The sequence below is a fragment of the Triturus cristatus genome, chromosome 3_2, assembly GCF_964204655.1.
Source record: "Triturus cristatus chromosome 3_2, aTriCri1.1, whole genome shotgun sequence".
Classification (NCBI taxonomy): domain Eukaryota; kingdom Metazoa; phylum Chordata; class Amphibia; order Caudata; family Salamandridae; genus Triturus; species Triturus cristatus.
Window position 1 is genome coordinate 1,176,454,298 of NC_140584.1, and position 24,588 is coordinate 1,176,478,885.

General features: G+C 36.7%; 1 protein-coding gene across 1 annotated transcript; it reads right to left on the bottom strand.

The window, feature by feature from the left end:
• Positions 1-24,578, bottom strand: LOC146859384 (uncharacterized). The gene is made up of 5 exons (XM_085650061.1): positions 23,527-24,578; positions 18,676-18,735; positions 2,472-2,909; positions 937-1,152; positions 1-360 (listed from the first exon to the last, which is right to left on the bottom strand). Exons 3-5 carry the CDS (start codon positions 2,907-2,909, stop codon positions 103-105), a joined length of 912 nt encoding a protein of 303 aa, XP_085506187.1. The 5' UTR covers positions 18,676-18,735; positions 23,527-24,578; the 3' UTR covers positions 1-102.
• Between the last annotated feature and the right edge of the window lie 10 nt (positions 24,579-24,588).

The window sequence follows — 24,588 nt, forward strand, 5'->3', positions numbered from 1 at the left end:
GCCTGTTTATCTGCTTTTATTATAGAAATTTTTGTATATACATTGTTAACAAATTATTCAAATTTTACATTAGTGTTATGTTTAAAAGATTCGTTAGCAAGATTATTCGACAATTTCTAGAATGCATCCATTTCTAAATATAACATTTAAAGTTGTTGGTAAATGATGCATGAGAGTTTCTGAAAAATCTTCTACATCTGTTGGAATATTGAGGTAGTCCATTAAAATAGTATTTTCGATGTCCATGGATTTGAAAAGTTCATTGTCTTGTATTTGTACCGTTATAGTACTTTTTTCTTGTGTAGTATTTTCAATTCCATATATAGTAATGGTAATTTTTTCCAAAGGTGGTTCTATTATCTGCAAAGTAAAACAGAATTATTAATAGAGGCATATAGTGTGCATTAAGTTTATATTTATTTTTTGGAGTAGTATAGATGTTAAGTGATATAGAAAGCGATAGATATAAAGAGAGAGAGTGAGGTAGTGAGTTTGAGAGTGAGTGAGTTAATTTTTTGGATGGATATATAGAATTTGTGATGAATTGAGATAGAGAGTGAGTTAGTAATAGAGTGATGTAGTGATGTTTGGAGAGAGAAATCTTGTAAGATAGTGAGGTAGTGAGTTAGAGTGCAGTATTGAGATAGCACTAGATATTGAGTGAGAGATTGAGTTATAGAGAGTGAGTAGTGTATATTTTGAGTGAGGCATTGAAAGTGAGAGTGTGAAGGAGTGAGATAGAAAGTAATGGAGCGATGTAGTGATATAGAGTGAGAGTGAAGTTATGATGTAGTGACCTGGAGGCATTGATATATACATAGATAGTTATCCATACATATAGACAGACACCTAAAAACATACACTGATGCACATACACTGAGCTACACACATAATGACCCACACAGGTATACAATGTAAAAAAGATTTTGCACTTACTTCTATATGTGTATTGTGAGTAGTATTTAACATTTTTTCATTATTAAATTCGTGGACGGTCAAGTGTGTCATTCTCACATAATTTCCAAGTGTAATTGGGAATTCCGTTGCATTTCTCCACAATGTTATTTTAACAGAGTCTGTCGTGTCAATAAGTGTAATGGATTTTAATTTTGTTTCTTGTCCTGCGATAAAAATGTTTTTAGTTTCTTCTTCCTGTGAAATAAAGCAAATTTAATTATTCCTTTTTGTATATGTAGTTTTAGTATAACAGAGTGCGGTGCAGATAGAGTGCGGTGCAGACAGAGTGCGGTGCAGATAGAGTGCGGTGCAGATAGAGTGCGGTGCAGATAGAGTGCGGTGCAGATAGAGTGCGGTGCAGATAGAGTGCGGTGCAGATAGAGTGCGGTGCAGATAGAGTGCGGTGCAGATAGAGTGCGTTGTAAAGAGAATGTGTTGAAGACAGTGTGGTGTATAGAGAGTGTGTGGAATAGAGATTTGTGCCGAAAGAGGGTGGTGCAGATAGTGTATGAAGAGAGTGTGTTTACGAGAGTTTTGTGATGCGAGTGTGGTTAATAGAGTGTGTTTGTAAGATTGTTTTGGAGAGCGGGTGTGGGGAAGAGAGCGGGTGTGGGGAAGAGAGCGGGTGTGGGGAAGAGAGCGTGTGTGGGGAAGAGAGCGTGTGTGGGGAAGAGAGCATGTGTGGGGAAGAGAGCGTGTGTGGGGAAGAGAGCGTGTGTGGGGAAGAGAGCGTGTGTGGGGAAGAGAGCGTGTGTGGGGAAGAGAGCGGGTGTGGGGAAGAGAGCGGGTGTGGGGAAGAGAGCGGGTGTGGGGAAGCGAGCGGGTGTGGGGAAGCGAGCGGGTGTGGGGAAGAGAGCGGGTGTGGGGAAGAGAGCGGGTGTGGGGAAGAGAGCGGGTGTGGGGAAGAGAGCGGGTGTGGGGAGGAGAGCAGTTGTGGGGAAGAGAGCGGGTGTGGGGAAGAGAGCGGGTGTGGGGAAGAGAGCGGGTGTGGGGAAGAGAGCGGGTGTGGGGAAGAGAGCGGGTGTGGGGAAGAGAGCGGGTGTGGGGAAGAGAGCGGGTGTGGGAAAGAGAGCAGGTCTGGGGAAGAGAGCAGGTCTGGGGAAGAGAGCAGGTCTGGGGAAGAGAGCGTGTGTGGGGAAGAGAGCGTGTGTGGGGAAGAGAGTGGGTGTGAGGGAAGAGAGCGGGTGTGAGGGAAGAGAGCGGGTGTGAGGGAAGAGAGCGGGTGTGAGGGAAGAGAGCGGGTGTGGGGAAGAGAGCGGGTATGGGGAAGCGAGCGGGTACGTGGAAGAGAGCGGGTATGGGGAAGAGAGCAGGTGTGTGGAAGAGAGCAGGACTGGGGAAGCGAGCATTTTTTGGGAAGAGTGGTTGTGGGGTATAGTTTTGGAAGAGAGTGTTGTGCATAGAGAGGTTTTTTTTTTTTGGCTCAGTGTGTGTTCTGTTGACTGTGCGAGTCTAGAATATTGTAACAACAAGTTTACTGTTTTTCTAAATTTATATTTTACTTATAAACTTACCTCTGATATAGTCCCCGATATGGTCATTAATGTCCGTAACTTTGCTTCTCGGATTGTTTTAATAGGTGATATTGGTGGAGCTGGTGGCTCTAGTATGTTTTGCGCTTCGTGTAGGATTTCACTTGGAAGCGTTAAAGGCAGCATCCTCGATATTTTGGTATGTTTCGTTAATAGAATAACATTGTTTTTGGCTAGGAAATTCCTTATAATAATTCCATTCCCTTTTTTTGTTTGATTGAAAAAATTGTCGTTATAGCATGTGGCTTTAATAGAACCACTTTCATCTGCTAGTGCTAGGTGGTACAAGATTTTGTTTTCTTGCTTTGCATTGCGGTAGTGTGTTTTCTGCGAACATGTTACAATATTTGCTCTTATAGCCTTTTGAAAAGGTTTGCTCTCTTGTTGTTTCCCCATCTTAATTTCTTGGATCGAAATCATCTGAAAGGAGAATAAATTGTGAGTATATATTTCCGAATGAACTGTTTAAATTGTTACGGTATTACAAACTAAGTAATTCAATTTTAAAGCCTGCTTACTAAATAGAGAGAGTTATTTAATAAGAAAGAGTGAAGTAGATACGAGAGTGAGGTAGTAATAGAAATCGAGATTGATGTATTGAAAGCCTGATGTCGTGAGGGTGAGTAATGTTGTGAGATTGTGAAATAGAAACAGAGAGTGATGTTGTGAGGTAGTAAGAGAGTGAGTTATTGAAAGTGCGATTGTAATTTTTTCAATGCGCTAGAAATATTGAGATAGTGAGATAGTGAGATATTGAGAGAGTGATGTAGTGTGTTAGAGAGAGTGAAGTTGTAAGGTAGCGAGATAGATAGTGTATTCGAGAGTAAGTGATGTAGTGTATGTTTGCGAGAGTGACTTTTGATATAGTGAGGTAGTGAGAGGGAAATTGTGAAATATAAATGGCTATAGTGATGTTGTGAGATAGTGACTTATTGAGTGAGAAAGTTAAGTTGTGAGATATTATGTTAGAGAGTGTCGTAGTGAGAGAGTGATGTTTTGTGATATATTGAGGTATTGAGTGATATAGTTAGTGTATGTAGAGTTATTGTGATGCTGTGCTATATAGAGAGTTGAGCAGTGAGGTAGAGAGTGGAGGTAGAGAGAGTGATTTAGCTCGTGAAAGAGAGTGAAGTAGTGTGAGAGAGAGAGTGAGGTGGTGAGGGAGTCAGGTAGTGAGAATTTTTTGGCGAGAGAGTGAAGTAGTGATAGAGAGAGAGCCAATTACACATATATATATAGACCCATAGAGACAGAGCCACACACAGACACAAAGTCTATCATTCAGACACACATACAGAGCAGGGCATAATGACACAGCTATATACACAGAGAGCTACCAATACATATACAGAGCTACAGACATACACATACAGAGCCACAGACGTACACACATACAAACTCACGTAACACACATAGTAAGCCAGCCACATAAAGATACTGAGCCGATAAAACACACATATATACACAACATGCTTTTTAAATTGCTACCCATAAGGCTTTGTGATCACTATAATATGACTCTAATATGCCATAGTTTCTTATGTGTACATTAGTATAGATATGATCTAATGTTGATTTGTAGTCAGTTGTATATTGTGTGATTATTTGCTGACATTGAAATTCGTCTAGCATATATTGTAATAGTAGTTCTGTGTTTTGTGTTTCTTGTGTTACATCTATGTTGAAGTCACCCATTATTATGTAGTTATATTCAGGGTAAAAGTTTAATATGCTACTTAAAACTTTTAAAAGTGTTTGTATATGTACATGTGGAGGCTTGTATAGCATTACAAATAAGTAGTTGCAATTGTTAAGATGTTGAGTAAAATGTAGAATATCAATTTCGTGTTGTGTTTCATATATTGGCAGTAAGTTAATATTTTTTCGGTAGTAAATTGCTATTCCATGCTTAGTTTGGTGATGGTGGAATTTATCAAATATTAAAAGATGGTACTGTTCTATCAAGAAAGTATTGCTATCCGATGTTCTAGTTGTGTTTATTTCAGTAAAGCATAGAATATCAGCATTCATTATATTGGTGTCTGATTTTAGTGCTGTGTAATTTTTTTGCAGTGATCGTATATTATGTACAATGATATTACACATTTCGTTATAGGTAAATAATTGAGGAACAGACATTTGCAATTGCATATTTGTCCTTAATCTGCCCATTTCTTCATGTACTTTAGAATGGACACCAATTTTCTCCTGCTGAAAGTTTTTAATATAGATGTTACCTAAGGATCTGGCTCTGCTTAAAGCTACATAATGCATATGATGGATTTTGCTATTGTTAAAATGTATGTAAAGTGGTTCGATTGTTTCTCCTTGTGTTCTGTGTATAGTACGTGCAGAGGATTGGAGTAGGGGAAATTGTTTGCGTATAATTGTGATAAATTTCTGTGTGAATTGAAAGTGCCGTGTTATAGCATGTATTGGTGTCCAATGAGGCGCAATGTTAGTTGTATACATGTGTTTATTTTCTAGCCTTGTACTTTTACCAACATTTTCTTTATCAAAATTAATCCATACTACAGTAGGGCTGTTATTTATTGCTTCTACAAATTCAACTATACCTGTCGCACCATTTGTCAAACCATCATTTACATTAATATTGGAAGTTATATCATATCGTAATTTTAAGGCAATGTGTACTATAAATGGCAGTCCCATGGTTTTAGTTGCATTTGTAGGTAACTGAGCTAATATTTTCTTTTTCACAATTTCACTTAAGTCTGCTGCTACTGTATCTATGGCTGTTGCCGTGTAGACAGGATAGTTTAATATGTGTTGTAATAAAACTTCACTATTAATGTTATCAACCTCTTTGTTTGTTGGCATAATATAAGGAATAGTTTTGCTAATGGTTATTGGTGGTTCTAATTCTCGTGTTTGTATCTGTATTATATCTGCATCATTGTGTTTCCCTTCTCTTAATCTGTTTAGTAGTTCTGCAAATGGCAAGTCATTTAGCTGCCGCATAATTTTTGTTAATTCAAATAACTTAAAATGTTCTTGCCATAGATTAGTACTTACTGGTCTGTATGAATGCCTGGGGTTTTCAAAAATGTACGTGTCAAAAACTGGTTTCAATTGATAAAAATCTCCAATTGCTAATATAGATATCCCACCAAAAGGGAGATTGGACATTTTTATTTCTTGTAATCTATTATGTATGAAATTAAATAAATTAGCCCCTACCATTGATATCTCATCAATTATTAGCAATTTAAGATGCATTAACTCGTTTTGTAGTGTACTCCTGCTCTCATGAGTTAGTGGTTTATGAGTTAGTGTTTGTGAAACTGGTATTTTAAACGTACTATGTAGTGTTTTTCCATGAATATTATGTGCTGCTTTGCCTGTAGGAGCTGTAAGCAGTACATATATGTTGTCTGGATTTTCCCCTGCTCTAGTATTGTAGTATCGTAGTAATGTTTGGTAAAGCGCTGTAATAAGGAAACTTTTACCTACTCCTGCACCACCGGTACAAAATGTGTAGCAGGGTTCTTCTTTTGTTTTTATCCAATTTAAGTGATGGTATATAAAGTTAAGTTGCTCATTTGTCAGATTTTGCATTATGTTGTTATACTGTTCATTTGGCATTAAATTATTGGTTATTGCTTCTTCAATACTTGTACTTCTAATGCCTAAATCGAATGATAAGTCATATAGTAATTGTTCATTAACTGGAATTTGAGGATATATGGTGTCATCTGTATTCATATCTGTTTGGGGTACAATCAATGGTTCTACTGTAATGTTTTCAGTCTCAAAGTTTTTTAGTGTTTTATTATATCTATTATGGTGAAAGTCAACAGTGCTTTTAATTTCTAAATAGCGTTCATAATATGTTTTTTTGTGGCCAATTATTAGATGTTCTACTCTCCATGGATAATAAAGCATTATCAATTCGCGATAGTAATTTTCAGAGTCATTTTTTTCGTTAAATCTACAATAGCGAATTATTTTAGGGTTTTTCCGTTTTATATATTCATTTTCTATTATTTCTTCTTGTATATTAATTGTAAGTTCTTCCTCATCTGAGCTATAAAAGTTATTTTCTGCTAGAAAATTGTCATGGTCTGTTTCTTGTTGCCCTTTTTTTTTTTTTTCTTCTCATCATACGTAGATGCAAAGTCAGCTAATGTACAGGTTTCTAAATTTTCTGGCCGTTTGCTGTACTTTACTATAATATTTTCAAATTGTATTTTATGAGAAGTATCTGGCAATAAATTAATAGTCTCCATATCTTTTAATAAGTATGTACGCTTTTCTGGTGGGCTTGTATTAATGAATACAAAAGAGCGCAAACTTTTCCGTAATGGAATTTGAAGTATAAGATAAGCTGCCTCTTGTGCACTTATTTCAGTACAGTTTAAGAATTTGTTACCTATATGCTTAAGTTGATCTTTTATGCTAGGATTGTGATATACTTCTTTTGCAGCTTGTGCAATTATTCTGCTCATCCCACGTTGAGATTTACTAATATATGAAACAATATATACAGCACATGCATATGCATCTAAGATGTATTGGATATCAATATTTGCTTGCCATGCTTGTAAAATGGTAGTATTGTAGTTATTTATAAAGCATTCAGATGGTGCTCTTTTTAGAAAAATTGTTTTTTTCCCTATTATTGACTGTATACACAATAGATACTGTTTTAAATTTAGTTGCATTGTATTTAAGAACTCATCAAAAGTATAACTTTGAAAGTCTTGTGTGTTCATAGTTAGATGTATTAGATCAATTTGTTGAAGGAGTTCTTGATTAGTTTTGTCTAGTTCTAATTGCTCTAATATATAAGTTTCAGGCATGGGATATTTTGGGTATTGGTATTTGCATGTTCTTTTATGCTTGATCCTGCAATTTTTTGTATGCCCATGCCTTTGGAGGGGTATTAAAGGCTCTATGTTTGGATCTTGTGTCTTTGCACATGTTATATACTTATTTATAAAAGTAATAACTTCATTGAGCTCAGAATTTTCATATTGTGGTGCATTTTCTATCCATATTATAGCATGTATATGTGGTGATCCCCGTTGTTGGAATTCTACTCTATAAAAGAAATCTAAAATTTTGCCAATTGGGTTACTTTCATGTAATAAAATACAATTAAATAGCTTTCTAACCTGAAAATCAAAATGCCTTGCACATGTAATGGGATTTTGTTGGATTAATGTGCATTTTGTTTCCCATGACATACTTGCAAATTCTTCTTGTGTACATTCTTTTTTTTTCTCTGTGCGTAATAAGATATTGATTAAATGATACCATTTTGTTTCTGCAGCTGACAAAGTTAAAAAAAAAGTTGGTATTCCCAATTGTCTTATCATAGCAAATAGGTCTTTTTTGCATTGCTCCCAATATGGTGGTGAACTACGTATAGTCTTTAGTATTTTGTACCCCTCATTATATTGGAGAATACAGTTTAATTTTTCTTTTATGTCTTTTGCAGTTATCACTTTACCATTATTAAAGTATTTCCTAAGTGAGATGTATATTTTGCTATGTATTTGTTTTATACGTAATTTAGCCAATTTAAAGAAAACATTTGTTATACACTTTGCTACTCTTTGATCATGACTTCTTAATTCCCATTGACATATAGTGCTATAATGTATTGGTACATGCCTTTCTTTATTAGTTGGTCTTCGCTTTCCGCAAAATATTGTAGGGAAAGCTAAATATTCTGAATCTATATCTTCATATAGACCTCTTGGTGTGTTATGTTCTGCAGGTGCTAAATTTAAAATATTTATGTTTTCTGTAGTTATTGTTTCATTAGTTAGCATAGTATCTAAATTTCCTGTGCCAATGTTGTCTTCAGAATCTGATGTATTATTTGTATCTGAAGTGTCATTACAAGGTGGTATATTTGGCGCTGTATATTCCCAATCAGGATTAAGGGTAACTCCATATTCTTTGAACATACTGCTATTAGTTGCTAGATATAGAGCTGCATGTTTTACTTTATTTGGGCGAACATTTTCAAAATGGGTAAAAGATTTATAACTTAATTTTCTTTTCAATTTAATGGGAATGGTCATGTTATCATTGATTTGCCTTGGTAAAACAGTAACAGTTCTCATAACATCTGCAGGTACATTAACTACTGCACCTGAGAGACATTTTTGGAATCCGCGTGGTAGTGTTCTAATTTGTACAAAAGGGATTCTGGGTGCTACTAATCTTTCTTCTAAATTATGCAAGTGTAAGGCTGCTGGGATATCCGGAAATGACATTTTATTATAAATAGAACAAGGCGGTATTTTTTTTTTAGTAATATAGCTATAACATGTTTTACATATCTCATCTGTTTGTAGTTTACTAATGTTACATGTTATGAATTTTTCGTTAGTTCTAATATTGTTTGTTTTTTGCAAGTTTTGCTTATGCCACAATTGATTGCAAATAGTGCAAGCATACTCTGGACCATAGGTTATTTGGGCATGAAAGTCATTAATTATGCTGTTTGTTCTTTGTAACCTTTGATTAATATCTGTGCTATGTGTATTATCTGTTTTTGGCGTACGTTTTGTTTTTCTTGTATTTAGCTGAACTTCTATTGTACTACTTTGTACAGCATCACTATGTGTAAATGTGTCTGTTCCCACATTAGTATTGCGATTTTGTACATTAGAATGTACAATTTTTTTGGGGGGGGGGTGTTAACTGTGTTCAAATTTGCATCTTCTACTTGTATGTTTGTTGTTGGCATATGGGTTAACCCCTTCAGTGCCCGCCCCTTTCCCCGCCCAGTGCCGGCCGTTGCATTAGCGGGCGGGGTCTATGACGAGCTGGACTCGTCATGGGCACAGCGCCACCGCGGCCCATGACGAGTCCAGCTCGTCATGGGCAATGAAGGGGTTAATGCATTAGAAGCTATCTTTGTTTTATGAACATATAAATTTTTTGAAACTTCATTTTACCTTTCCTGTGGTTTTTTTGCGTTGCCTTAAGTGAAGCTTGCATAATTGTGTTTATTTTCACTGGTGTTAGTTGTAAAGTAACAGTTTGTGAATGGGTTAGTATTTCTTTATCAACTACCTTTCTAATGTAATCTATCAGTCCATCAATAGTTTCAATTCGTATAGCAAAACATGTTCCATTTGGATGTGGTATAGCATTTTTATCTTGGCTATGCGAATGAAATGTAAAATATGCATCAAGAGTTTTAAATACAGAAATTGCATAGTTTCCTATACCTATTAATCCACCAGTGTCATCATTAATAGTTGAAGCTATTGTTGTTAAAAATTTGTCATTCCTAAGTAGTTCTTTTTCCGGGATTTTGCTTTGAAATTCTTTTTTAAGCTTTATAGAATATATTATGCTATTGTGGCATATGTAATTTGGTAAATTATGTTGCTCACAATCTTCTGTATTTAGCGCGTGCATTTCTGTATTTAAAGCATCTGCAAGATCCATAATGTTACGCAAATCTAAAGTATTCCAAGTAGATGCTGGTTTACATTGGTTATAGATAATAGCAAATACAGTATTTGTTAGATTTTTCGAATTTGGTGATATCTTATTAATATTGATCTCTTCTGGCTTTTTTTCTGTTATATTGAAAGTATGTGTTTGTTGTGTTGCTTGTGTTAAAATAGTAGCATTGATGTTGATATTGCCAGTGTTTTGTACTGTTTTTGGCAATATGCTATTGGGTATACTTTCTGAGACTAATAATGTATTACTTTCAGTAATACAGATATCTGTACGATGGCTATTATCTTCATATGTGTTTCTATGTAAATTTGTATCTGATGTATGTTGTTTGGGATGTATGTTTATATGTGTGAGTGTTTTCTTAACGATATCTGCATATGTGTTTGCAGTAGTACTCTTCTGTGGTATACTATTACATTGTGGTATACTTATGTTACTGCTATTAGTTGTAGACAGTGTTTTAGGTGTTTCAGTAAGAGTACTTGGATATGTTGTCGTACTAATCTTATTTAATGATGTGGATGGCTGTTCTATATTTTGCAAATGGCTATTAAGTATTTTAATGTTGTTTTTGGCTGCTTGTATACGTGTTTGAAATGCGTGTGTAAAAAAATTACTACATGCCTCAGTCGAATGCACATAAATATTTTTAACTGGGACTGTAGTCATATTTCTTTCATTAGTGAGTATGTGTTTTTGTAGCGATTCTTTTTTAATTGTACTTATATGTATAGGAGTTAATTCATATGCTACACAATTACAATTGGGGGACTTAAGACTTTGTGCAAGTTTTGTAATGTAGTCTATAAGTTCATAAAATGCCATTTGTATAGTAATACATGTGCCATTTGGGTGAGGCATCCCTGTGTTGTCACGGCTATGTGAGTCAAATACATAATATGTATTGTTATTATTTACAATGGATATAACATAAATATCCATGCAAAGTAAAACACCAGAATGCAAATCTAGCGCTGCTTTTAATACTGTTTGCATATTTGGGGAAGATGGCTCAAAATGGGTCAATATGTCTCCATAAGAAGGTTCTTTAAGTTTAAGTGCATATATTAATGTATTGTGTTGTATAAAATTAGGTAAATCGTCAGGGTGCATAAGCTGTTGTTTATTAATGGAATGCATATCTTTATATAAAGCATCACCTAAGTCCATAATGTAATGTAAATCTTCTATGGTCCATGTATTTGCATTTTTGCAATAGTTGTGTATAATTGCAATTGTGCTATTTGGCAAACATTGTTTGCCTCTTGAATTACCAGAAAATCGAACATTGCCCTGATGATAATCAGCCTGCAGTACCCTTTTCATATTTATTATTACAGTAAGTTTCCTATAATATGGTTGGACAAAAACGATAGTGTGCAGGTTAGAATTGTACACTATGTATTCCCTCAGTGTGTAGAGAAACCAAATATTAAGTAACTGGTTTTAATATGGTACCTTGAATAGGAATTAACGATCTATGCTGTTATGCTAAAATATGTGCCTGTGTTACGCTACAGTTTTTGAAAGCGAATAAATGTATATTCCATGTATGTATTTTGTCTTTGTTTATCTCTACTTCGATCTTATATATCTCTCTCTATATATATATATAGATATATCGACCTATCTGTATAAATATATATCTCTATACCTATATATATATCTATATATATTAATATACATATATAGATAGATAGATAGGGATAGATATAGATTGAGACCGACTAAGATATTGTAGATAAAGTTTTAACCAAATTCAATTCTTACGTAAATCAACTTTTTTTACAAAAAGTCTACATAATATTTACTTAACTAGTACAACACTTTTCCTATTGTGTTTGATTGTGTATGTTTTTAGCGTAATTATGAAAAAGTTTTCACTTTATAAGATTATTATATATATATATATATATTCACTGAAAAAACCATGGGTTTCACACACGTTATAGTTAGGAATTAGCATTTAAAAAACCTTAGAAATTCAGTGAAAAAACCATAGGTTTCACACACGTTATAGTTAGGAATTAGCATATAAAAAACCTTAGAAATTCAGTGAAAAAACCATAGGTTTCACACATGTTATAGTTAGCTGGACATTTTACTCGTAAAAAACCAATGAAATTCCCCCGTTATAGTTAGTTCAGCTAACTATAACTCGCGCGCCCGCAATGAACTGCTGATGACGTCACATATTACATCACTCATGACATGGTCAGTGACATCACTCATGACATCACTGATGACATCTCAAATGACATCACTGATGACCTCACTGATGACATCATCCAGTGAATGTGTGTTTTTCTGAAAATTAAATATGTTTTATATATGTATATCTCAAGGTTGATGGAAGAATAAATGGGTATATTACTGTCTAAATGGATGATTTCTTTTTGAAAAATTGATTATGTAACTGACTGATTAAGTGTATCATAGTGAATACATGGCTTAGTGAGTAATGTTTAAATATATAAATATCTGTATCATTTTTTCACTTTGTGTATAAGTGGCTGCATGGGTTGGTGAGTAGCTACATGGGTGTCTATATAGGTTATTAGTTGGTTTTTTGAGTATCAGTCTGAGTGTCTGCATGGTTCGGTGGGGGTATGACGTAGTGCATAGGTGCATGAATGAGTGACTCACTGTTTGTATGTGTTGAACAAAGCATGTGTGCAGGACTGCATGGGTGGATGAGTGTATGTATGGGTGTGTTAGTGAGTGAATGACTGTCTCAATAGTGTCTTTATGAGTAACTACATATGTTTAAAACTAGTATATGTGACTATTGGTTTATATATGTGAGTATATGTGAGAGTGAGAGATTGAAAGAGTTCCTGTATGAATAAGTATGTATTTCCATAAGTGATTGTTTAAAAGACTAAGTATGTGTAAGTTTCCGTAGAAGTAAGTGTGGTGGTGTGTGTATAACTGTATATGCAAGTAAATGTATGTTTGATTCTTTATTAGCATGAGTGACTATGTGTGTGAGTAGCTCTATGGATGAGTGGCATTGTGTTACAGGATGTATAGGTGTATGAGTACATATGAAAAGTGAGTACATGTATGAGTGACTGTATTGGACTGTTGGTGAATGAGTGGATGTGTATGTGGATCTTAGAATTACTGAAGAGGTTGTTGTAACTGTTATTGGTATGTCCATTGTTTTGTAAATTTTAGTCTCTATTTTTGAATGTGTGTATCAAAGGTTTTATTAGGGGAAGAGGAGGTCTGCCACTCTATCACAAGGATGATGTCATCAGTGAGGTCATCAGTGATGTCATTTGAGATGTCATCAGTGATGTCATGAGTGATGTCACTGACCATGTCATGAGTGATGTAATATGTGACGTCATCAGCAGTTCATTGCGGGCGCGCGAGTTATAGTTAGCTGAACTAACTATAACGGGGGAATTTCATTGGTTTTTTACGAGTAAAATGTCCAGCTAACTATAACATGTGTGAAACCTATGGTTTTTTCACTGAATTTCTAAGGTTTTTTATATGCTAATTCCTAACTATAACGTGTGTGAAACCTATGGTTTTTTCACTGAATTTCTAAGGTTTTTTAAATGCTAATTCCTAACTATAACGTGTGTGAAACCCATGGTTTTTTCAGTGAATTTGCAAGGTTTTTTAAATGCTATTTTTTTTTTTCTTCTATTTTTTCTAACATATTTTTATTTTAATTTTCTTACCTTTTATAAAGACTATGATTAAATTTTTAAAATTCTTAAATATGTTTTTTTTAATATATTTTTTAAAATAAACATGTAAAATTTATTTGCAGTACTTTTTTTCTAATTTTTTTTAAATTTTTTTAGTACGCGTACCGTAAGCTCACGGTAAGCGTACGGTTTACGCAACGTCCGTAATTTTCCTACGCTGCTTGCGTATAGTTACGCAATTTGCGTAGCCGCGCGTACTCCGCGTGGGACGCGTACGCGTGTACGCTACACGCGCACGTTACGCGGAAGTGCCGGGAGTCACTGTTATGCGCATGCGCGCAAGCGCGTGTCTTTTTTACGCGCATGCGCACTTTTGCCGTAAGCGTACCGTAAGCGTACCGTAAGCGTACGGTAGGTCATGTGATCATGAAACACAACTTTTGATTGGTTGAAACTACTTTCAGTTCTAGAACTCTCCTACACCACACCCATTCCCCTCATTTCTCCTTGTGATCCCTTGGGAGAAGGAGCTGGTTTGTCTTTGGGATACGATGGCAGAACAGCAGAGCTCTTCTGAGAGTGAGGCTAGCACTAGCAGCACTGTCTTGAGGCAGAGATCGAGGAAACAAAAGCCCTCTTATGTATGGGATTATTTTACTTTTCCTGAAGGCCAGCAAAAGGTAAATGCACCCTTAGTGACTTGTAAGCTGTGTAAGCGTGTACTTTCTAGAGGTAATCCTAACAGGAAGTATTCCTTTGGGAATCACACCATGAAGAGACACCTCCAGGATGTACACAGAAGGACACATGGTCATCTTTTTGGAGGTAACTCTTCAGAAAGACAAGCCAGTACATCCACAGCAGCTCAGCCTGAACCATCATCTGCAGGGCTGACTCCTTCTTCTGCAGGTCAGGTGAGCCCTTCATCTGTGGGGGGAGAATCTCCTTTTGCTGGCCCTCTGGAAATCAACCCTCGATTTCGGAAGGTTGATATTCGATGCACATTTTGTCAAGATCTAATTTGCTATAGGGAGACCAGTGTTTCCCTAGTGAACAACAAAATAGATCAACACATTTGTCGCTTTGAATAATTTTCCCATGCTTCCTTTCCTCTGTCCCTGCATGAACACAACGGTTCTTTTAAGAGCCAACCTTATCTTTCATCTTTTTTTTACATATGTTTTTAAAAACTTTTTTTTATTTTTTTTTTACCGTACGCGTACGGTGCGCGTACTTTTTTTTTTTTTTTTTTTAAAAACACAAAAAATCAATAAACACATTACAAGGTCCTTGAGAGACTACAATTATTATTATTGACTTACCATACTCACTGAAAAAATTTATTCATTTGTTTTTTTTAAAAATAGTTTTAAAAATGTTTGTAGTTTTCGAAAATTTTCTATATCTATCTGGAAAAAAAGAAAAAAGTATTAATATTTTTAAAACATTTTATAATACAGTACACATATTTACATTTTTTTCCATAAAATATTTTTGCCTTATTTTTGCTGTTTTCAGAATATATTGCATTTCACTATAAATTGTGAAAGCAATTGCATTCATCATTTTACAGCGGGCAAAAAAAAATAACAATCACAAAGATTGTATTAAAAAAGCCCTGATTCTTTTTTTACTTAAACTTAACATTATAGAAATGCATAATATTCTAAAAAAATATCATCTAATACCAATACTTATTTCTTTAAAATACCGTCTGATATGTTTGTTTCAGAAGTATAATCACAATATTATATCTCAAATAACTCCAAAATACATCTGATTTCATTTCCTTTAGACCAAATAGTAATTTTAAAATTCTTTTTTGATTAAATTTCCAATGGTAATCCAATAAAATTCTAAAGTTTTATTTGTACAGATCTCACCGATTCTCTGTAACAATTCCTTTATTGTATTTAAATATATTACTACATTTCTTTTCACAATAGTCACAAAACGAAATTTCTATGCCAATTTGAATGCACACTAACTGCTCTTTTTTTTGGGCAAGTGAAAATCACTTTTACAAACTGTCACATTATGAAACCACTTTTCAGATTTTTTAAAAAGCCCATGTCCAGACTGCTACACTACAGCAAGGGCAACCAGCCTTAGTGATGCTGAATGTATTTGCATTACAGACTGAAACCTGAAAACCCCACTCGCTTGTAAATACTGTGCATGACTATACATGGCAAGCACATGGGTGTGTGCTAAGACTCTGCTTCTTCCCCCAAAAATTCGCTCCCCCTTTCCATCTAATGCAACTGTGAAATCACCAGAGCAAGACGCAATAAATCTCTGCCTATAATTCCTCTCTGCACACAGAGTCATGTTTTCACATTAGTCCCAAAACGAAATTTCTTTGCCAATTTGAAAGCACACTTACTGCTCTTTTTTTTTCGGGGCAAGTGAAAATCACTTTTACAGACTGACACATTATGAAACCACCATGTGTAACTACAACAAAAACAATTTCCATTTCTATTATTCATTTCTTAAGTTACCACATACATCCCCTCTCAAACTGTAAACTCACCTTTAAAATTAGTTAGTTGTGAAAGAAATGTGACACTCAAACAGCAGATTATCAGAGCCAGGATCTCTGTTGTGTTCACCTCTCTCCTCTCAGCAGAACCAGATAATGGCAAACTTTCCCTCTATTTTTCCACACATATACTTGTAAGTTTCAAATCTCAGTGCTTCCCCCTTTTTTTCAAATGTAATCACACATTTCTATTGGTTGAAAACCAACCCTTTTCCAAAAGTACCCTTCCCCCAACTTGACTTCTGCCTAGTACCCTTCCCCCAACTTGACTTCTGCCTGCTACCATAGCAACAGCTCATGGAACACTGCTGTGTTGAGTTAGGTCAGAAGTTCGCCAAACAATGTTTCAATTCCACAGAGCAAGAGTGCTTGACTTTTCAAACCTAACAGCAAATCCATAGTACTGTTCTTTGGTTACACATTTTTTTTTACCAATACAAAACATGCTTCTATTAATTTACACATACAGCCTAGTTTTTATTCTAGAATGGTATGAAACAGCCAATCAGTTCTTTTTGTTTTGTAAAAAATATGTATGCCTCCATTTCCAAACTGTCTTTCTTTTCATATTGCCATTCTACTGAAAGACACCTCCTGAGTGCATCCAGTTCTCCTTTGAAGATGTTCACAGTGTGGATTGTAGGGCACAGCTATGTCTTCTGGAGTGAAAAGTTTGCAGAGAAAACAGGTATGGTGAGAGACCTTGCTTTGCCAAATGTAGACATTAAATGGATTGGTCAGAGAGGGTTAAAGTGGCACCAATTGATGCCATTGGTGAAATCCTTCATTCAAATCCAACACCCTGACCTCATAATAGTGCACTGTGGTGGCAATGACCTAGGCACTTTGACTGGGGTAGGTCTGGAAATGCTTATGAAGGACACCTTTGCACAACTGTTTACACTTTTCCCTAAAACTGCCTTTGTGTTTTCCAACATATGCCAAAGGCAAAAATGGAACTGGTCCAATCATTTCTGTCCACAGATTGACAAAGCAAGAAAGCACGTCAACAAATCTGTTTCTGCTTTCCTCCGTGACTATGGTATGGGTGCCATTTACCACAACAACTTGCGTTATGACATGCAAGACATTTATAGAGGAGATGGTGTGCACTTCAATGATGAAGGGAACAGAGTCTTCCTCTTGAACCTTAGACTCTGCATCGGTACTTACTTGTAGGTACCACTTAAAAAATGACTTCATAAACACAACAGCTCTTTTTAGAGCTCCCTAATATCTAAACTCTTAAATCTGCTTTTCATGTATTTTTTTTTTTTTTTTTTTACCGTACGCTTACCGTAAGCTTACCGTACGCGTACCCCGTGATTTTTTTTAAAATCAATAAATGTTTTTTTTGTACTTTTCTGTCCTTCTTTGACCCCCTTACAAATGTTAGGGGGTCTGTAACTCTCCTCATTGCCCCCTTTCCTTGTTTTCACTCTTTTTTTTCAGAGTGAAATACACAAAATGGCGGCCGCCGCTTCCTGGTTTCGACCGATTCGAATGTTTACTAAGATCTAAGAGCCAATCAGAATCGCGCTCGCGCACGCCACCGTACGCTTACCGTAAGCGTACGGTAAGCGTACCGTAAGCGGGCTCAGATATATATATTGATTTAAAGGCTATTTTCTCAGAATCTACTGAACAGATTTACACCAAACCTACAAAAGGCACTTCCTTGACCTAGGGACTACCTCTCTGCCAAATTTTGAGTAATTCTGTTCAGCCGTTCGGGCTGTAGCTCGTTCTAAAGGTCCTATGGAAAAATGCATGGGAAAAACGCGTTTTGGGACCCCCCTTTTATCTCAGCCCCCGCTTGACGGATCCCCCCGAGACTTTCAGGGTAGGAGCGGAGCGTAGCGCCCCACCTATTTTGAGAAATTCGCGAGGATTCGTCGACCGGCGCCAAAGTTATTCAAAATAGAATGTTGAGGTTTTCCTATGGAAACGTGGTCCTAACTATAACTACCTACTGGCGACCGCCAGTAGGTAATATATATATATATATATATATATATATATATATATATATATATATATATATATATATATATATATATATAAACGTTATCTATAATTATGTATGTGGTTTTTTTTCTGTGTCAGACTGATTGAGAAACTACTTCCTATATGTATACTAGACGGTGAAAACAAATGTTTAGTATTGTTAGTGATAAGCTATTGGTAAAATTGTCTTTTGGTTTTTAGTAACTGTTTTAGCAGATGGCTTGTTTATGAATTGTAAACAAATATGGTTTAGTGTTAAAAGATGTATTTTTCCTATTACCCCACAATTTTTGTTTGTTGCTATAGTTTTTGAGATATATAGCTATATGTTTCTTGATATAGATCTATCTATCTATATGTATATATATATATATATATAGATATATAAAACAATATCTAGAGAGTGGAAGTGAGTTCAAACGTGTATTTCCTATGTATCCTATACAGATCTTTTGCAACCACTGTTATTACAAGTACTTAGCTAAACATAATAGTTATGTACTTTTACCTCGATGTTGTTAAGTCAAGGAGTTAGCAGCGTGCGAGTTTGAGGGCAAGAATAGAAAATCTAGGAAAAAAGAAAACAAACATTAATAATAGCGTTAAATAATTGCACAATTTAAAATTTAGTCTTATTCAAAACATTAAAAGTATTGAATTCAAGTGTTTAATAGAGAAGGTGTATTGTTGAGCAAGTAGTAATACTGTACTACAGTATTAATATAGAATGTAGATAAGCTTCTATTAAAGATTGTGTATTACGGAGTATTAAAGTGTTGTGTGCATTAATGTGTAAGGACAGTTTTTGTGAATACAGAGTGCACCATGCTCTCTGCACCATGCGCTCTGCACCATGCTCTCTGCACTACGCTATCTGCACTATGCTCTGTGCACCATGCTCATAAGTGTGGTAGAGAGAGTGTGGTACAGAGAGTGTGGTACAGAGAGCGTCATACAGAGAGCGTCATACAGAGAGCTCATACAGAGAGCGTCATACAGAGAGCGTCATAAAGAGAGCGTCATACAGAGAGCGTCATACAGAGAGCGTCATACAGAGAGCGTCATACAGAGAGCGCCATACAGAGAGCGCCATACAGAATAGAGAGTAATTGAGAGATTAATAGAGAGCATAATCCAGCGAGGTTATTAGAGAAATACAGAGAGGGTAATACAGAGAGGGTAATACAGAGAGGGCAATACGGAGAGGGCAATACAGAGAGGGCAATACAGAGAGGGCAAAGCGGAGAGGGCTAGGCGTAAAGGGCTACGTGGAGAGGGCTACGTGGAGAGGGCTACGTGGAGAGGGCTACGTGGAGAGGGCTACGTGGAGAAGGCTACGTGGAGAGGGCTAGGTTGAGAAGGCTAGGTGTAGATGGCTAGGTGTAGATGGCTATCAAACATAGTTACGTCTGAACGTAGTGTGTTTTATTAACAACGTTTAAAGATGTATAGTCCATGTTGTGGTTGTAGCACATGGTGGTAATTCTTGTCCCTGTGTGCAAGAAAATTCTACTGTTATTAAAAGAGTAACAAAAAGCAATGGCAATGTACTAAAATGTAAAAATGTCTTTCCCTTGCTATGTATTAGCGTCAATTTTGTTAAAATGCATTGTATATGTGTAAGCGAAATTATGAACTGCTCAGCTTGCTATAACCCTCTATTGTATCACAAATTTCCCCAGATTAAATTGAAAATCAGTCTTACATTTAAAGTGAACGTGAACAAAGCATTTTTAAACGGATTTTATCTGATTGCACCATATACTGAGATATACTTTGCTTCGGCTATGGATTTGGTAAAGCACTTTAAAATATTACGTTATTTCAATCCCAAAAAAACCCAGCATTGGCTGCCATTAAACTGCATTATGTGTCAGTTATGTGAAAATTTCTAGCGGACATTATTGCAGTGGATTGAGGGGGGAGGTGTGCTGTGCAATGAAATGGCACTAACATTAATGGCTGCTGCACAATTGAAAATTAAAATGTACGTAAGTCGCTAAATTTTCCATGCAGTACATTTTAAATTTAAATTCTTCGTACTGTTCATGTTTTTGTCTGTGCGAATGACATGTCACTAACATTATTGGCGGGAAGTAATTCCACAGTAATGTGTAAAGAGAGTTTGTGTGAAGACAGCGTGTAGTGTGTGTGTGTATATACTGTGTGTGTTCAAGGCTCATTAACACCCACCTATGTATTGGTAAGCAGGGGACAGTAAGAGGCATGCATGTGGATCGGTGAGATCAGACCCTTTGATAACAGCCCATGGACCGAAGCATGTTAGGGGCTATGCGATTCCTGTCAATGAAACGGAGGACAAGGGAAGCCGCATGATGCCTGCCACTGGACAGAGTACCGCGAACACTGTATAATACCGCGTGTGGACCAGGGGGCAGGACGAAAGACTGCCTATAGACAGAAGCACAGCATATTATGCAGTATTCAGCCATGAGCCACAAAGCAGGGGGTCTGCAATGCCTGCCCTCTGCTATTTTATCTGCCCAGGGACACGAACACGGTAGGGACCCTGCCATTACATGTGCTAGGACTAGAAGAAAGATGATGCCCTGCACCACCTGTCTTTGGACTGATTAGCAGGGAACCCATTACAGCAGGGAATCCAGCACAGCGAGGTCTTACCTGCCACTGGCTCTGCTGACAGCAGCATGGAGGGACGCAGAGGAGACCAGCTTCCCCAGCCAAGAAAGGCAGAGCGAAGACTGCAGTGTAGGAGCCTCACGGCAGCCGGGCCCTCACCAGCTGCCCATCGCAGGAATTAACCCCTCTCCAGGACAAGCTCTTTGGTGAGCAGATCTGGATTATCAGCTCGAGTGTGGAAGTATCTAAAACTGTAGCCTGAAGGCACAAGAGACAGGAAGAGCCGAATACCAAATAATGCAAAAACACGTTGCAGCACCGAGACCCACGTAAAGGGATGCAGCAGTACCCAGTCCCACATTCCATAGGATCCATAGGCCTGTCAGAGCACGTCCAGTCCCACAGAATCGGGTCTTTGGCCTCCTCGAACGCTGTGACACGCCCGGGCAGAAGAACTGATGCATAAGATTGTATAACAACCGCATCCCAAACCCACAAACCACACCAAAAAAGCACGAATGCCTTTAAGTCAACCTCACAAATAGGTGTGAAGTCCTAAACTCAAGTCATGTACAGCTCCTCCAACTCATGGTTTAAGGACAACACGTTTGTATCCCAGCCTCACAAACTACAGCGACAGTATGAGGTGTGTGTCGCACAAACCTGCAATGAAAAATTTTAAATCATACTTATGATTCACTGTAAACTATACAGCGTGTCCCCAAACTAATTCCAAAGTGACAATAAGTTAAAAGAAGCAATTCCCCAAGGCCTGATTATTAATTACCGAATAGAACGACTAGGTACTGTCTGTTGATAAAGATAACACATTTTCTGTGAGTAGTGCACGCCAATAAACCCAATGTGTACTGAATAATCTGTAAATTAAACTCCTATAAAAAAGGTGTGAAATGACGCGTTGTGAACGGACCAAAAATTGCAAAAGTAGACTGATATAGCTGTATTTGCGCAGGAAACAATAGGCATACATGCTTTTCATTCAATTAGAATGCTAATCCTGTGAATCATGGTTGAACGTATTTTTGCGGTAATAGCAACGGAGACAATAGCACTAAAAACTTTAAGGCGGCATCCCTTTGAATCGATAATTCTGACATGCAGCACAATAAAAGTTATGTGAACGTAGTGGCCCTGTTTAATAGTTACGTTTAAATGCCTCGAAAACCGTGAACATAAGCAGGGCTTCGGCGCAACGTAAAAAAAAACTGATTTATCCGCTAAAGTTCATATGCAGCCTAATTAAAATTTACACTGTTTGCAATGTTCAATATGTGTGTGAAGCGTTCCGAAACAACTGATTAAAAATACAGGCTAGGCTGCTATTACTCCGCATTATGGCAGTGGGTTGAGGGGGGAGGTGTGCTCTCAAATGAATTGGTGCTAACATTTTTGGCGGCAGCACAATCAGAATATAAACGCAACGTAAGGTGCTCTAAATGTTAAGCAGCAAACAGTCCACGTGAAAGTCTTCGTACTGTTTCTATCTGGTATGTGCGTATACTAACCTATAAATCAGTGCACGTTAACAGAGCTTCTCAAATGAAATTAAAGTCTGAGAATAGTACACACTAATCGATATATCACAAATCCCGCCTAGCCTGCCATTACTCTGCATTATGGAAGTGGGTGAAAGAAGGAAGTGTTCTGTACAAAGACATGTCGCTAAGATTAATGGCGGCAAGTAAGTTGAAATTTAAGACTGTAAATTGTTGAGGTACTTTACCAAACCTATTCACTGTATGGAAGCGAAACACCACTAAGGCACATTGTAACTTGCGAAAACGTACATGCAACACGATATCTCCAATCTTTTATCATACTGTTAGATATGTGCTTATTCAAAAGATGATAAATGGGCCCGTAAGAATTGCTACTAACAATAACCAATTCTCTGTTGTAAATAGAAAAATAGTCACAGCATTTATACTCAATGGGCTGCAAAGTACTACAGTATGCTATTAATACATTAGCTCATTCTTGTAATTGACATACAATATCTCCCAAATATTTTTACCAATTAAAAGTATGCAAGGCTGCTAGTAATTAGCAATAACAGTACAGCGTGTCCCCAAAGTAATAGCAACCAATTTTCAGTAAGGTAAGAGAAGCAATTTCAGAAGGCATTATTATTATTTGCAAAATATAACGTCTACGTACTGTTTGTGTGTCCCCCCCAAAAAATTCCCTGTGAAAAGTGCATGGCAATAAACCAAATATGTACAGAATGATCTGTATTTTAAACTTAATAAACCAAGTGCTGAAATGAAGCTTTGTAAATGTTTCAACTCACTATGTTGCGTTGTAGCAAGGTACTAAACGTCAAAGAATCACCGTACAAAAGGCATAAGAGCACTATGAAGGCATATTTTTACGCGTGAAAATTGGCATGTAACACTTATAAAAAAGTTTTCACCATACTGTTAGACCTATGCATATAAAATAGATGAAAAAAGGGCCCGTAAAAAAGCGCTACTAAAAAAAACGAATTTAGCGTTGCAAATGGAAATATAAGTACAACATATATACACAATGGGCTGGAAGTTAAGCATGAGCGATAAATGTGTAGAAGGAATGATAGTAAATGTGCAAACTTTCCCACTACAGTCTTTTACTTCGAAATATTTACCCAAGTTTACAAAAACAATGTAAGTACAGAAAGCACATAAAATTCACAAAATCGAGGAAAGCCTGATATTGCAAGTGGCTCTTTAATTCCGCTCGGGATTAAGTGACTTACTTGTTTTCCAACGATCGTATCGGTCCGCTCTCTCGAAGTGTACCTGCTGGTTTGTCTTCAAGAAATGTTTCTAACTGTTGCTTGACTCCTTTAAATACTGTAAATGAAAAAAAACGCTGGTTACTTAATTAAATCACAAAAGAGAGACCGCTTTGTAGTTTAAAAGAGCATGTAGGTGAGATGTTGTTAAGGATGTTGATGTCTGGCAGTATGTAAATTGTAGATAGGAGTCTGTCCCTACGAATGAAAGGATAGTGGAGGTTGTGACGTGTTATAATCGTTAGTGCTGATGTGCGAGTTGGGCCTATTTAGAATAACAAAGCATGGTGTTCGTCGTCTGCGAGCGAGATGGCTCCAAGTGGTCTGGCTGTAAAGAAAAAAAAAAAAGAAAAAAGGGTTAGTTAAACAGAATCTTAGAAACGTAAAAATAATACCCAATTTTACTTACCTTGAAACTTTCGCCTATTTGTACAAATAAAAAAAAACATTTATTTACAGCATGAATATACACAAGATGTTTAACTGACTTTAACAAACAGCAGCCGTTGAACACAGGAAACACGAGATGGGCACGAGGCTGTAAGAGGTGACTAACGCAACACTATCTGATCACGAGCATGAGAAGTGCGGCCAAAGATAGACAATGTTCACAATAAGACTAAGACGCGACCCCTAATCAAATGTCAAACAACCAAAATTAATAAGTTAGGGCTACCTGTAATCACAAACCCATCCCTCGTCGACGGCCAAAGCTGATCATTGAGGAACGAAGACGCCAAAGCACGGGGCACACATTGAAAGTAAAGAAAAAGACAGATTAGTTCAAAAATTGCAAATAAGTTAACTCCAAAGGCAAAGCTGTCGATTCACGGCTGGCAAAGCACTCCATGCAAGAAAGAAGACGCCAAGACACGGAGCACAGGACGGGACCAGCAAACAAATAGGCAACAGAAATCAAAGCCAAAATGGGTTACCTTGAAACGCATAGTTGACCATTAGCGCCTGGCAAAGGTGTGCATGCCGGAACAAAAACGTGAAATTACGGGCAACAGCTAAAAATAT

Bases quoted from the DNA above. Each gene is read 5' to 3' on its own strand.
- LOC146859384 (XM_085650061.1), bottom strand. From the start codon at position 2,909: ATGATTTCGATCCAAGAAATTAAGATGGGGAAACAACAAGAGAGCAAA. The intron at 1,153-2,471 runs GTAAGTTTATAA...TTTATTTCACAG, and splicing joins TATCGGGGACTATATCAGAG to GAAGAAGAAACTAAAAACAT. The intron at 361-936 runs GTAAGTGCAAAA...TTTACTTTGCAG, and splicing joins CTCACAATACACATATAGAA to ATAATAGAACCACCTTTGGA.